At 38.2% G+C, this 13495-nt stretch overlaps 1 protein-coding gene across 2 annotated transcripts in view; it reads right to left on the bottom strand.

Moving 5' to 3' along the window:
- The window catches only part of SMOC2 (SPARC related modular calcium binding 2), a 308253-nt gene that overhangs the window by 175360 nt on the left and 119398 nt on the right, over positions 1-13495 (bottom strand). For both annotated transcript variants that reach the window (XM_056567010.1, XM_056567011.1), the window contains 3 exons: positions 12369-12416; positions 7210-7260; positions 6690-6764 (listed from right to left, as the gene is read on the bottom strand). In XM_056567010.1, the coding sequence (XP_056422985.1) occupies positions 6690-6764; positions 7210-7260; positions 12369-12416 (174 nt within the window). The remainder of the gene's footprint in view (positions 1-6689; positions 6765-7209; positions 7261-12368; positions 12417-13495) is intronic.

Below are 13495 nucleotides of genomic sequence, written 5' to 3'. Positions count from 1 at the left end.
TTTCTCGTGGGGCTTCCGGTCTACAGCCATGTTGTTGGTGGCGCACTCTCTGCACTGTTCCTGCGATGCCGGGCTGTTCTGGCGTCTGACGTCACCGGAAGTGGTAGAACTTCCGGTTCCACGGAGTGAGTCTCTAAAAAAATCTCCAAGGTATTGTGTTACTGCTGTATAGGTGGTGTGTTTTTTTCTGCTTGACTGGTGCAGGGACGTTGTAGCACTGGCTTTTCTGTCTCCTTATGTTTTGCAGATGTCTAGTTCTGCTTCTTCTAGGAAGAGGAAATCTAAGGCAAAACATAAGCTATGTAGATCTTGTGACCAGCCTATCCCTGATACACAAAGAGGGGACTATTGTGATATCTGTTCTGTCCATCTGGAGCATCATAAAAAGAATGTTATGCCTAACTTATGTGTCAGCTTTCTACAGTCTCTACCAACTGAAGCCACTTCTACTGTTTGTGAAAAATGTTCGGCTCCACATGAATCCTCTGAGTTCTTACAAGATATGAAAGGCTTCTTTAATTGGTTTAACCCCTTAAGGATTTTTTCCTCCTTACCTTTTAAAAATCATAACCCTTTCAATTTTGAACATTAAAGAAACCATATGAGGGCTTTTTTTTTTGTGCCACCAACTCTACTTCCTAATGACATCAGTCATTCTGCCCAAAAATCTACGGCGAAACGGAAAAAAAAATAATTGTAAGACAAAATCGAAGAAAAAACACTATTTTATAAATCTTCCGTTTCTTTGCAGTACATTTTTCAGAAAAAATGACCCTTTATCTTTATTCTGTAGGTCCATATGATTAAAGTGATACCCTACTTATATAGGTTTGATTTTGTCGTACTTCTGGAAAAAATCATAACTACATGCACGAAAATTAATACATTTTAAATTGCACTCTTCTGACCCCTATAACTTTTATATTTTTTCATGTACGGAACTGTATGAGGACTCATATATATTTTGCGCCATGATCTGAAGTTTTTATTCGTACCATATTTGTTTTGATCGAACTTTTTGATCGATTTTTATTAATTTTTTATGGTATAAAAAATGACCAAAAATACGTTATTTTGGATTTTGGAATTTTTTTGCTCGTATGGCATTGACCGTGTGGTTTAATTACCGATACCACATATGTTTATTTTTATTTTGTTTATATATTTTTGATATGGAATTTGGGAAAAGGGGGTGGTTTTAACTTTTAATAAGGAAGGGGTTAATGTGTGTGTTTTTAAACTTTTTTATTTTTTTTTCTTACACTTTTAGTCCACTTAGGGGACTTTTAGGAGGAACCATTTGATTCCTCATACAGATCAATTTGGTTCCATAAAACCACATTGATCTGTGTGCTCTGCTCTCGGTTGATAAAGCCTGGTCCTGCCAGGCTCTATCATTATGAGCGCAGGAGCCGACACTAAAGGAGAGGTAAGCCCTCCGGCTACCCCCCCCCCCTGTGATCGCACTGCGGAGGGTCCATCCACCCCATTGGACCACCAGGGACAGGATAACTTTGACAGCAGCGGTCTAAAGGGTTAGTCGCCACATGTCGGCTATTAACGCTGGCCCCCAGCTACAGGAATCAGCTGAGGGCCGGGCGGTATGACACGAGCTCAATTCGGGAGCCTGCGTCATACCCCATTAACAGCACATGGACGAGTATAGACGTCCATGGTCGTTAACGGGTTAAAGAACAATTTCTGAGGACTATTTTTTGTTCAAAAAAGAGTTGGCTGATAAACTGATTAAAGCAGTTAAGAACAGTATGGAAACCTCAAAAGTCACATCTGATGTACAAGAGAAGGAAGAATTATACCCAAAAAGAAGTCAGTTTTGTTCCCTGGGCATGAAGTTCTGAGGTCCATAATGGAGAAAGAGTGGAAGAAGCCAGATCATAGGTTGAATTAGGATCCAGATTTCGGGCAGTTTACAAACTTGATCCAGCTGAATCTGTCAGTTGGAGTGAACCATCTAAGCTTGACCCCGCCTTGGCTGATTTGTCAGAAAAGACTTTGTTGCCTTCAGATGATTCATCTATCGTAAAAGAAGCTATGGACCATAAAGCTGATGTATTAACTAAGAGAGCTCATAGTAGCCAGGGCCCTTAGGCTTTGGCTAAGTCAGTTAAACAGGAATATCGAACAAGGTGTTTCAAGAGAGGAATTGCTGGATGAAGTAGCCACATTAAAGACAGCAGCAGACTTTGTATGCAACTTTCCTGTTAATTTCACTAGAATCTGTGCAAAAAATATGGCGGTCTTAAATTCTGTAAGAAGAGCAATTTATGTGAAACCGTCGTCTGGGGAGACTTCATCTAAAAATGTGTGTAGTTTGCCTTTTGAGCCTGGACATCTAATTGGCTCCCAGTTAGAGTAAATTCTGGGGCCGGCGAAGAAGGGAGAAAAATTTGCTTTTCCGCATTCTTTTAAGAAGAAACCTTTTCGCCCATTCCGATTCAGAAAGTCTGGAGCAAGATTGACAAGATTCTATCCTGCCTGGAAAACATTAACCTCAGACAAATGGTTGCTAAATATCATAGCAGACGGATACAAACTAAATTTTGTAAGAGAACCGGTGGAGAAGTTTTGCCTAAATGCAGAAGATCCCGTCATTTTCTCTTTTCTAGCAGAATTTCTCAACAAGAATGCTTTAGAACCTGTTCCGGTTCACCAGCGAGGACAAGGTGTCTATTTGAAAGGGTTCCCTGTCCCAAAACCAGGAGTCAGTTGGAGATTAATTATAGACTTTAGACATGTAAACCAATACTTAAAGAGGTAAAAATTTCAAATGGACAATATAAAGTCTGCCACAGGTATTGTGCAAGAACTAGACTGGATGGTGTCTCTTGACTTAAGTGATGTGTACCTTCATATACCGATACATGTCGCTTCAAGAAGCTTTCTAAGAGTTACTGTCGTAAAGGAAGGAAGAATCCATCAGTTTCAATTCCGAGCCATGCCCTTCGAGTTGTCCCCAGCGCCCAGGGTATTTACAAAAATTGCTATAACCCTGGTGGCCTACCTTCGTCTGAAAGGCATCCAGATCATACCTTAACTGAACGATTGGCTTTTAATTGCAGAGTCTCAAGATCTTCTTCTGCTCAATCTCAACACCACCCTTCAACTTCTTTCTTCAGTCAGGTTTATTCTGAACCAGCAGAAGTCAGATTTGATCCCAAAGAGGAGGAAAGCTTTTCTGGGTCTGATTATAGAATCAATTTCCATTAAAGTTTTTCTACTTCTGGAGAAGCAACAGAAAATAAGATCGCAAGTGAGTTATCTGATGTCTGTTCCAGTGACCTCAATCAGAACAGCCATGAAAGTGTTGGGTTTGCTCACAGCAGCTATAGAAACTGTTCCTTGGGCCAAGAGTCATATCAGAGAATTGCAGTTCGAGATCCTTACAGTATGGAACCGCAAGATCAGGTCGTTGTCAAGTCATCTTTTTCTGTCAGCAAGAACTCATTAGGCTCTCAAGGGGTGGCTGGTGCCGGTCAATCTTTCAAGGGGAAACAGCTTCAAACAAGAAACTATGGAAGTGGTAACTACAGATCCATCGAAACAAGGTTGGGGAGCTCATCTTAGCTCACGTTGGGTGCAGAAACCTTGGTCTCTAACAGAGAGGCAGTTCTCTTCCAATGTAAGAGAATTAAGAGCAATCAGGCTAGCCCTCATTTACTTAACTCCCTGGCTCAAGAATATGTCAATTTTGGTCCAGTCAGACAATTCGGTGTCGGTCTTCTATCTTTAGAAGCAAGGAGGAACGAGAGCTCCGTTATTACAAAGAGAGTGCAAGTCAAGAAACCTTGGATCCCAACGAATCCCAAACATTTTGCTCAAATTGTCGAGAGATGGGGTTGCCAGGAGTGGGATCTAATGGCAACCTGCTGGATTAGGAAGTTGCAAAAATTTTGGTCCCTGTACAGACAGGATCAGCTGGATCATCTGGATGAAAAGACACTAAGTTGGAAGAATCTTTTTGGTTACCTCTTCCCTCCTGTTCCTCTCTTAAGCAGAATACTGAAGAAAATTATACTGGAGAAACCATCAGTGATTCTTCTGGTTCCTTTCTGGCAGCGCAGAGCCTGGTTCCCGTTGCTGTTTCAGCATTCCAAAAGGGGAATTCTGGAACCTTCCGCTACACAAAGACCTGTTGATTCAGTGAGGATTCTATTGTAAACACCTAAATGGAATTCATTTAACTGTTTGGAGTTTGAAAAATCCAGATTCTGTGATGTAGGTCTCTCGGATGAAGTTATTCAGACTTTATTGTCTGCACGATAAGAAGACGGGACCCAGGGCTAATAGCGTGCGGCAGCGATGGCGGTGCCACACGCTATTAACCCTTTAGACGCGGTGTTCAAAGTTGAACACCGCATCTAAAACGAAAGTGAAAGCTGCCCGGCTGCTTAGTGGGGCTGATCGGGACCACCACAGTGAAAATGCGATGTCCCGATCAGCTGGGACACGAGCGGAGGTCCTCTTACCTTCCTCCGGCGTGTCCCTTCGGCGATTGATTGCTCCAAGCCTGTGATGCAGGCTTGAGCAATCGACCACCGATAACACTGATCACTGCAAAGCTATGGCTTTGCAGTGAACAGTGCTGGCAATCAGTGTATGCAATGTTATAGCCCCCTATGGGAGCTATAACACTGCAAAAAAAAAAGTGTAAAAAAAAGTTAATAAATGTGATTTAACCCTTTCCTTAATAAAAGTTCAAATCATCCCCCTTTTCCCATAAAAAAAAACACCATGTAAATAAATATAAACAAATGTCTGAAATATATCATTAATGAATGGCGTACACGCAAAAAAATTACAAAGTCTAAAATAATGTATTTTTGGTCGCTTTTTATATCATGAAAAAATTAATTAAAAGCGATCAAAAATTCCAGTCAATACAAAAATGGTACCGCTAAAAACGTCAGATCACGGGGATGATTTTTTTCCAGAAGTACGACAAAATCAAACCGATATAAGTAGGGTATCATTTTAATCGTATGGACCTACAGAATAAAGATCAGGTGTCATTTTTACTGAAAAATGTACTGCATAGAAACGGAAGCCCCCAAAAGTTACAAAATGGTGTTTTTTTCTTCAATTTCGTTGCACAATGATTTTTTTTTCCATTTCGCTGTAGATTTTTGGGTAAAATGACTGATGTCACTGGTAAGTAGAATTGGTGGTGCAAACAATAAGCCATCATATGGATTTTTAGGTGCAAAATTGAAAGGGTTATGATTTTTAAAAGTGAGGAGGAAAAAACGAAAGTGCAAAAACCGAAAAACCCTGCTTCCTTAAGGGGTTAATATTCTCTACTAGAGACTTTGGCGAAAATTGTTGTATTGGAAAAGAGAGAAAGTAGATCCTAACATTGCTGTTCCTATTATTCTTCAGTTTAAAACCAAATACGCTCCAGGTGCACCTTACCGTGATTAATTATTTTACTGACGGAAAGTTTATGTTACAGCCACTAAGTTCTTTTTAAGGCATTACAGAATTTAAGGCCTAGAGTAAAACCTCCAGTTGTTCCATGGGATCTCTCGCTGGTACTAAGAAAACTTACCGGTCCTCCTTTTGAACCAGCACAAGAAGTGAACATTAAATGGTTGTTGCTAAAAGTGCTATTTTTGGTGGCTATCACTTCAGCGAAAATGCTGGGAGAGTTGCAAGCTCTCTCCTCTCGTTTCCCTTATATTAGTTTTACTCAAGATGAAGTTTTACTAAGAACGGTTCCTTCATTTTTGCCAAAAGTGCCCTCTGAAACTAACATTAAGAGAGAAATATTCTTACTTGTATGTCAAGTCTATCCTTCTTTGCGATCTTGAGAGAGTAAGTTCATTTCGTAAGGAAGAAAACGTATGCCTTCAGTTTGCAGGTCCCAGGAAGGGGTTGAAAGCTGCAAAGGACACTTTAGCAAGATGGATCAAGTCTACCATTTTGGAGACATATAAGCAGGATAACAGAGATCTGCCATTTCCACTTAAAGCTCATTCCATGCGAGCAACAGCAGCCTCTTGGGCGTAAAGAGCCTGTGAGTGACTTTTGCTACACTGCATCTTGGTCAACTCCATCCACATTCATTAAGCATTACAGGCTAGATACGGAGTGAGAGAGTCAAGCCTTTAGCGCCGGGGTTTTGTCAGCAGCATATAATATTCAGCCCTCCCCTATATTTTGATAGCTAGCGATATCCCTTCTCTGCTGCTGGATGTCGTGGAAGAAAGTTAAAATTATTCTTACCTGTAATTTTGCTTTCTTCGAGACAGAAGGCAGCACATGTTACCCTCCCAATAAACATTATTTTGCATCAAGAAAAGAGTCTAGTTATTTATACAATTGCATTTGGAGGTGTGCGTTCTTATATAGGGATGTCTGTATACAATTTTTTTTTTCTATAGGTGGGTGGTCCTAGGGGGAGTAAAAGAGGCCGGGAATATCCTTTCTGTGCTGCCTTCTGTCTCGAAGGAAGCAGAATTACAAGTAAGAATAATTTTAACTATTTACGGGTAAGACAGCCCATTCTATATCCCTATATTGACACTGAACAGCATAACAAATTCTTTACAAAACAAAGCTTCATGTTATTTACTATATGAGAAACTTTGCAGCTAGCTGTTTTAGATTCTCTTATGAATTCAGTCCTATAATACTTTACCACTTACTGTAAATTATAAAGTATGCCTTACCTGAATTTCTGTGTGTTCTATTTTGTCTACTTTTTACTTGCTCTGTCCATAAAGTAGGATAGCGGGATGCAAAATCTAAATCAGAAGGAATCCAAAATAAAATATTTTGATTTACATTTTTTAAGATATGTACAAGTCAAACAACACTGAAATGATGTGGTTTTTGTTTCTCTTTTTTATTTATTTATTTAAAAAAATTTTGAAACCCTAGAAATCCTTTTAAGGAATTTTTAATGCATATATGTAGAACCTATAACTCCATAAAATAGTATAATTGCTGTTGCTGCTGTTTGTATTGTTATACTATTTTTAATTTCATTTGTGGTCAGGGCTGCATCCGTGTGGTTATTGTGCAAACACCAACTACCTACACTATACACAGATAGATTTTCAAGTCCTCACTCCCTCATTCAACCTTTTTCTATATTAAATTAAATACAAAGTATTAATTTTAATTTCCATCCTGAAGACAACTAGGTACTTGTAAATGTAATATATAAAAAATTCAACAATATTTTACCTTCTTCATCCCCTTGTGGTTGTGTTTCTAATGATGGAACAGAAACATCATCTACAAAAAAAAAAAAAAAATAATATAAAAAGTTGAAAAAAGGTTAAAAAAAGGTTGTAAACAGATTTGAATATAAAAAACAATTATGTAAATCAGAAGTCCAGTGACATCAATCTAAGGTAATACTATTAACGTAAAGAAGAAATATATTGGTGTAAAATGTTTTTTAATGTCCCCTGATGTTACAGTTAAGTCAGTTAAGTCTTAAATATCATGATAAAAAATTAACAATTCTGTTAATTCTACAAGATACAGGTCTACAATTTTCATTTAGCATATGGGCCCCTTTGTGATCTAAGGAACCCAAGGTTCAGTGCCAATGGATGCACACCCCTTAATGGGGCATTTCTGCACTTTCATTATTTCCTTTTCATTCTAATAGTCATAACGCTTTAAATTTTCCACCTACAGACCTATATGAGAGCTTGTTTTTTGTGCCACCAATTGTACTTTATAATAAAATAACTCATTTTACCACCAGATCTATGGTGAAACAAAAAACAATTATTTGTGGGGCGTAATTGAAATAAAAATTGGACATTATTGCTAAACATTACACATTGGACAGCGCACTTTTTTGCATGTGTTACAAAAAGTACACATTATCTTTTTTCTGTAGGTCAATACAATTACATTGATTCCCAAGTTATATAGGTTTTGGTTTTTTAATGCATTTAAATAAAAAAAATATTTCTTTTTGTAAGAAAATTAAAATTGTCAGACCCCTATAACTTTTTGCTGTATGAGTGCTTATTTTGTTTGCACCCTTATTTTTATCTGTACCATTTTTGTTTCGATGAAACTTTTTGATTGCTTTTAATTAACTTTTTTATGGTATATGAAGTGACCAAAAATACACAATTCTGGACTTTGGTATTTATTTTACGTTAACACTATTGATCATGCGGTTTACCTAATGTTATATTTTAATAGTTTGGACATTTATGCACGTGGCAATACCACATATGTTTATTTTAATCTATGTTATTTTATTTAAAAAAATTGGAAAGGGGGGTGATTCAAACTTTTATTAGGTAATAGGCTTATTTATATTTATTAACTTTTATTTTTTTTACATTTTTTATTTTTATTTTTTATTTTTTATTTCCATTATTTTTCTGTTTCCAAAGGGGACTATTAGTACCTACTAATAGTGTTCACTTCATTCCTCCAATTTTTTTCTCTCTTTATCATCACCTGTTCCTTATCAGCCCCCTTCACCCTGCAAACTAAGGTTAGGACTGAGGTACCAACAAATCACCAAACCAGTCAGAGTGTTTCTGCAAGTAGTTGGTCTGGAGTTAAACCATTGAGCAATGCAAGAAGTTGTCTGAGTAGATAATGATTTTATCGCTTGCCTGGAGGAAAAAAAAGGCACCAGGATGAACTAAGAGTAGAGTGCAAACCTACAGCAATCTTTCGTTTGAATACCTTGGGACCTGGCATCTATTTAGATGTTATTGTGGCAAAAAACACCTACCTAAAAATTCTATGCAGATGAAGAAAACCTCTTTAACCCCTTAAAGCGCAACTGTCATGAACATTTACTGCAATAACCTGCACACAGCCTGTGTAATGTGTGCAGGTGGTTTGTATAACAACCTTTCTACCTAATAGTTCCCGGCTTTTATTACCCTAAAAAAGGCTTTTTATGAAAGCCACGGACAGTCGGGTAGGCGTGGCGCGAGGTCCGCGATGCCCCGCCACCAGCCAGGCCCACCGACTGTAATTCAGCGCTGGGACTCTGTGAGATTGACACACAGGTCCCAGCGCATGCGCTGTTCACTTCTTCTAACGTGTGCACCTCTGCGTATAATGCTTGCAAGCGCTCGCTCCCTCTGCCGTCTTTCTACTCAGGGCGCACTGCGCAGGCAGGAGGAGCGAGCGCTCACAAGCATTATAGGCAGCGGCGCGCACGTTAGAAGAAATGAACAGCGCATGCGCTGGGACCTGTGTGTCAGTCACACAGAGTCCCATCACTGAATTACAGTCGGTGGGCCTGGCTGGTGGCGGGGCATCGCGGTAGAAAGGTTGTTATACAAACCACCTGCACACAGTACACATGCTGTGTGCAGGTTATTACAGTAAAAGTTTGTTGTGCTTTAAGGACCAGGCCCATTTTGGCCTTAAGGACCAGACCAATTTTATTTTTGCATTTTCGTTTTATCCTCCTCGCCTTCTAAAAATCCTAACTCTCTTATATTTCCATCCACAGACCCATAAGAGGGCTTTTTTTTTGCGTCACCAATTGTACTTTGTAATTACATCACTTATTTTACCATAAAATGTACGGCGCAACCAAACAAATATTATTTATGTGTGAAAATTTAAAAGAAGAACGCAATTTAGCAAATTTTGGAAGGTTTTTTTTCACGCTGTACACTTTCCGGTAAAAATGACATGTTTTCTTTATTCTGTGGGTCAATATGATTAAAATGATACCCATGTTATATGCTTTTCTATAATTGTACCGCTTAAAAAAAATCTCAAACCATTTTAACAAAATTAGTATGTTTAAAATTGCCCTATTTTGACCACCTATAACTTTCTCATTTTTCCGTATATGGAGCAATATGAGGGTTCATTTTTTGCACCATGATCTGTAGTTTTTTTATCAGGTCCACTTTTGCTTAGGTTTTACTTTTTATACATTTTTTATTAATTTTTTTTTAATTAAAGGGTACCTCTCATCAAAAAAACTTTTGATATATTATAGATTAATGTATGCAGAATAACTTTACAATTGTATGTTATTAAAAAATATGCTTCCTTCTATTTAATTTTCCACTTTGAAGAAATGACTACTAGGGGTCTCCCTACCAGTCCTGGCAGCACCTGGCACGTGTTTAGTTTGAGTGTTTAGGACTCCAGCAAGAGTCAGAAATGCTTGCTGACAGGACTGATCGGGAAAAATACAATATAAAGAAGCATATTTTTCATTAACATGCTATTATTCAACATTCATTAATCTAAAATATATCAAAAGTTTATTTGATGAGAGGTACCCTTTAAATGTGACAAAAAAGCAGCAATTTTGGACTTTTTCTATTTTTTTACGTTTACGCCGTTCACCGTAGGGGATGATTAACAATATATTTTAATAGTTCAGACTTTCCGCACAAGGCGATACCAAATATGTGTATTATTATTTTTTTTTTTTTATTATTAACTTTTTTATTGGGGGAGGGAATTTTTCACATTTTTTTACTTTTTTTTTACACTTTTTATGTCCCCATAGGGAGCTATTCTTAGCAATTAGTTGATTGCTAACACTGTTCAGTGCTATGTATAGGACATAGCACTGATCAGTATTGTCGGTGATCTTCTGCTCTGGTCTGCTCGATCTCAGACCTGAGCAGAAGACCCAGGGAGACATGCTGGATGATCGGATCACCGTGGCAGTGCTGTGGGCGATCTGATCATCCATTCAAATACCGCTCTGCCACAGATGCCGCGATCTGTATTGATCACGGCATCTGAGGGGTCAATGGCTGACATCCGCGCGATCGCGGATGTCCGCCATTACCGGCGGGTCCCTGGCTGCGATCATGGCGGCGCGTAAATGTACGTTGTGGTGCAGTAAGTACCACGTCATCATGACGTACATTTACGTCCATTGTCGTTAATGGGTTAAGGCAACTGTACTCACTATTGGCAGTGGTCAACAAGACAATACACCCTGTTACACAGCAACAATTGTCCAGGAATACCTTGAGGAACATAATAAAGTTTAAGGTATTTACTTGACCTCCAAGTTCCCCAGATCTAATTCTCATCATATATTTGTGGGATGTGCTTGAAAAGTATATCCACATCATGCATTACCCACCTCACAACTTAGGGACTTAAAGGGGAACTCCGGTGCAACTGGTGCAAGAAAGTTAAACAGGTTTGTAGATCACTTTTATTTAAAAATCTTAACCCTTCTAGTACTTATCAGCTTCTATATACTACAGATATACTACAGAGAAATTTGTGAAGTTCTTTCCAGCCTGACAACAGTGCTCTCTACTGACACCTCTGTCCATGTCAGGAATTGCCCAGTAGGAGAGGTTTTCTATGGGCATGTGATTCTAATCTGGACAGTTCTGACACGGACAGAGGTGTCAGCAGAGAGCACTGTTGTCAGACTGGAAAGAAATTCACACATTTCGCTGTTTTATACAGCACCTAATAAGTACTGGAAGGATTAAGATTTTTTAATAGAAGTAATTTACAAATCTGTTTAACTTTCAGGCACCAGTTGATTTGAAAACATTTGTTTTCTACTTCTTTCCACCAGAGTTCCCCTTTAAGGGATCTGCTGCTAATGTCTTTGTGCAAGACAACACAAGATACTATTGTGAAATCTATGCTGTGATAAGTCAGAGCTGCTTTGGTGGCATTAGGGTTACCCTTCTACTTTTTAGGTTATGGAAAACTAAGGCTCACTGATGCATGTGGGGAGTGAAGGCTAGCCCCCCTGTTGTGTTCCAAAAGAAGAAATACCTCTGCACAGGTTACAGAAAAGATATTGCTGGCTATGACCATTTCATAACAAATGGGGCATCGAAGCTAGAAACTATGGGTATGTGTAGATACAGACAAGTCAGATTGCCCATGCTGACCCTTGTCAACCATTGAATTGGCCATGAAGCAATAGAAGAAAGTGGTTTGGTCTGATGTATAGCATTTCCTCCGCACCCCTCAGCTGAGTGCAACTGTATCACTTACCTGGGGAGAGAGACAGCCCCAGGATCCATATGGGAATAATGTAAGGTGACAAAGCCAGTTTATTGCTCTGGGCAATGTTTTCCTGGGAAACCTTGGTTCCTGGTATTTATGTGGATGTTCCTTACCTAAAAATAATAGCAGACCAAATACACTGCTAACTGGCAATGGTATTGCCTGATGCCATATGGAAAAACTTGTTCAGAAATTATTCAAGGAATATGATTAAGAGATCAAGGTGGTGACTCTTATTTCTAAATGTGGCAGCGGAGCATAATAGAAAAAATAATTATGCTGGATAACCCCATTGAGGCCAGTTGGTGGGTAGCATATATTTTTACATATTAATGCTTCAGCTCTACTGTATCTTTTCAAATAGATGAAAAAATAACCAATACCTGCTTTTCCTGTCCCTTCTTTCTGAGGTAGCTTTTCTGTTATTGATCCTAAATAAAACAAATAGTGAGAGGCATGTCAATCATTACATGCACTAGAATTACTGTACAGTCTTAGGCTTATGACATATTTATTATGAGTTCTAGACATTTTTATATTTTCCATGACCAGGTAACAGGTGTAATTTCATGCACCAAAAGGTGAGACTTATCAAACAGTATGAAGCAAAGCTGACACATTGTAAAATGAATAGGGAAAAAATAGCAGTAAATGGGCATAAAAATTAAGCAGTTTATTCATCTGATAAGGTTGTTTATTATATGTTTTCAAAATAACTGGTTCTAGAAAAATAAACTGATTTGTAAATTACTTCTATGTAAAAATTGTAATCCTTCCAGTATTTATCAGCTGCTGTATCCCATAAAGAAAGTTATATAGTTCTTTCCATTCTGACCACAGTGCTCTCTGCTGACACCTCAGTTCATGTCAGGAACTGTCCGGAGTAGAAGCAAATCCCCCACAGCAAACCTCTCCTGCCCTGGACAGTTCCTGACACAGACAGAGGTGTCAGCAGAAAGCACTGTGGTCAGAATGGAAAGAACTATATAACTTTCTTTATGGTATACAGCAGCTGGTAAGTACTGGGAATATTAAGATATATAAACAGAAGTATGGAAAACACTGGAATTGATGCCACTTTTTATACAATGTGTGTACTGACAGCCGCTTTTCTAAAAACTTTAAAGGAACACAATATTAGATTTAAAAAAAAATGCCACTTTTTATACCAATTTTACTGCAGGTTTTTCTTGTTCATTTTACAATGTGTAAAATAAGCCTGAGTCTTTGGGATAAATCTGGTGTATTTTTAGACTAAGTCTGGACTGTTTAACAATAAATATCTATTAAATAGAAACAAAAACAAATATTTGACCAAAAGAATGCAAGTTAAATATAATGGAAACAGTAATTTAGCAAGACATTGCCATTTTTGTTACATAGCTGTAAGAATTCTCGTTTGTAAAAACCGCTTTGGCTACCTAACCCCTATGTAACCAATTTGAGATCATAACCCTCAACTTTTGTTTCATGTCCATTTCCCACCACAGATATGAATGACTTTTCAGTA

This window comes from Hyla sarda, chromosome 3, assembly GCF_029499605.1.
Source record: "Hyla sarda isolate aHylSar1 chromosome 3, aHylSar1.hap1, whole genome shotgun sequence".
NCBI classification, from domain to species: domain Eukaryota; kingdom Metazoa; phylum Chordata; class Amphibia; order Anura; family Hylidae; genus Hyla; species Hyla sarda.
This window is presented reverse-complemented; position numbering and strand designations above follow the sequence as displayed.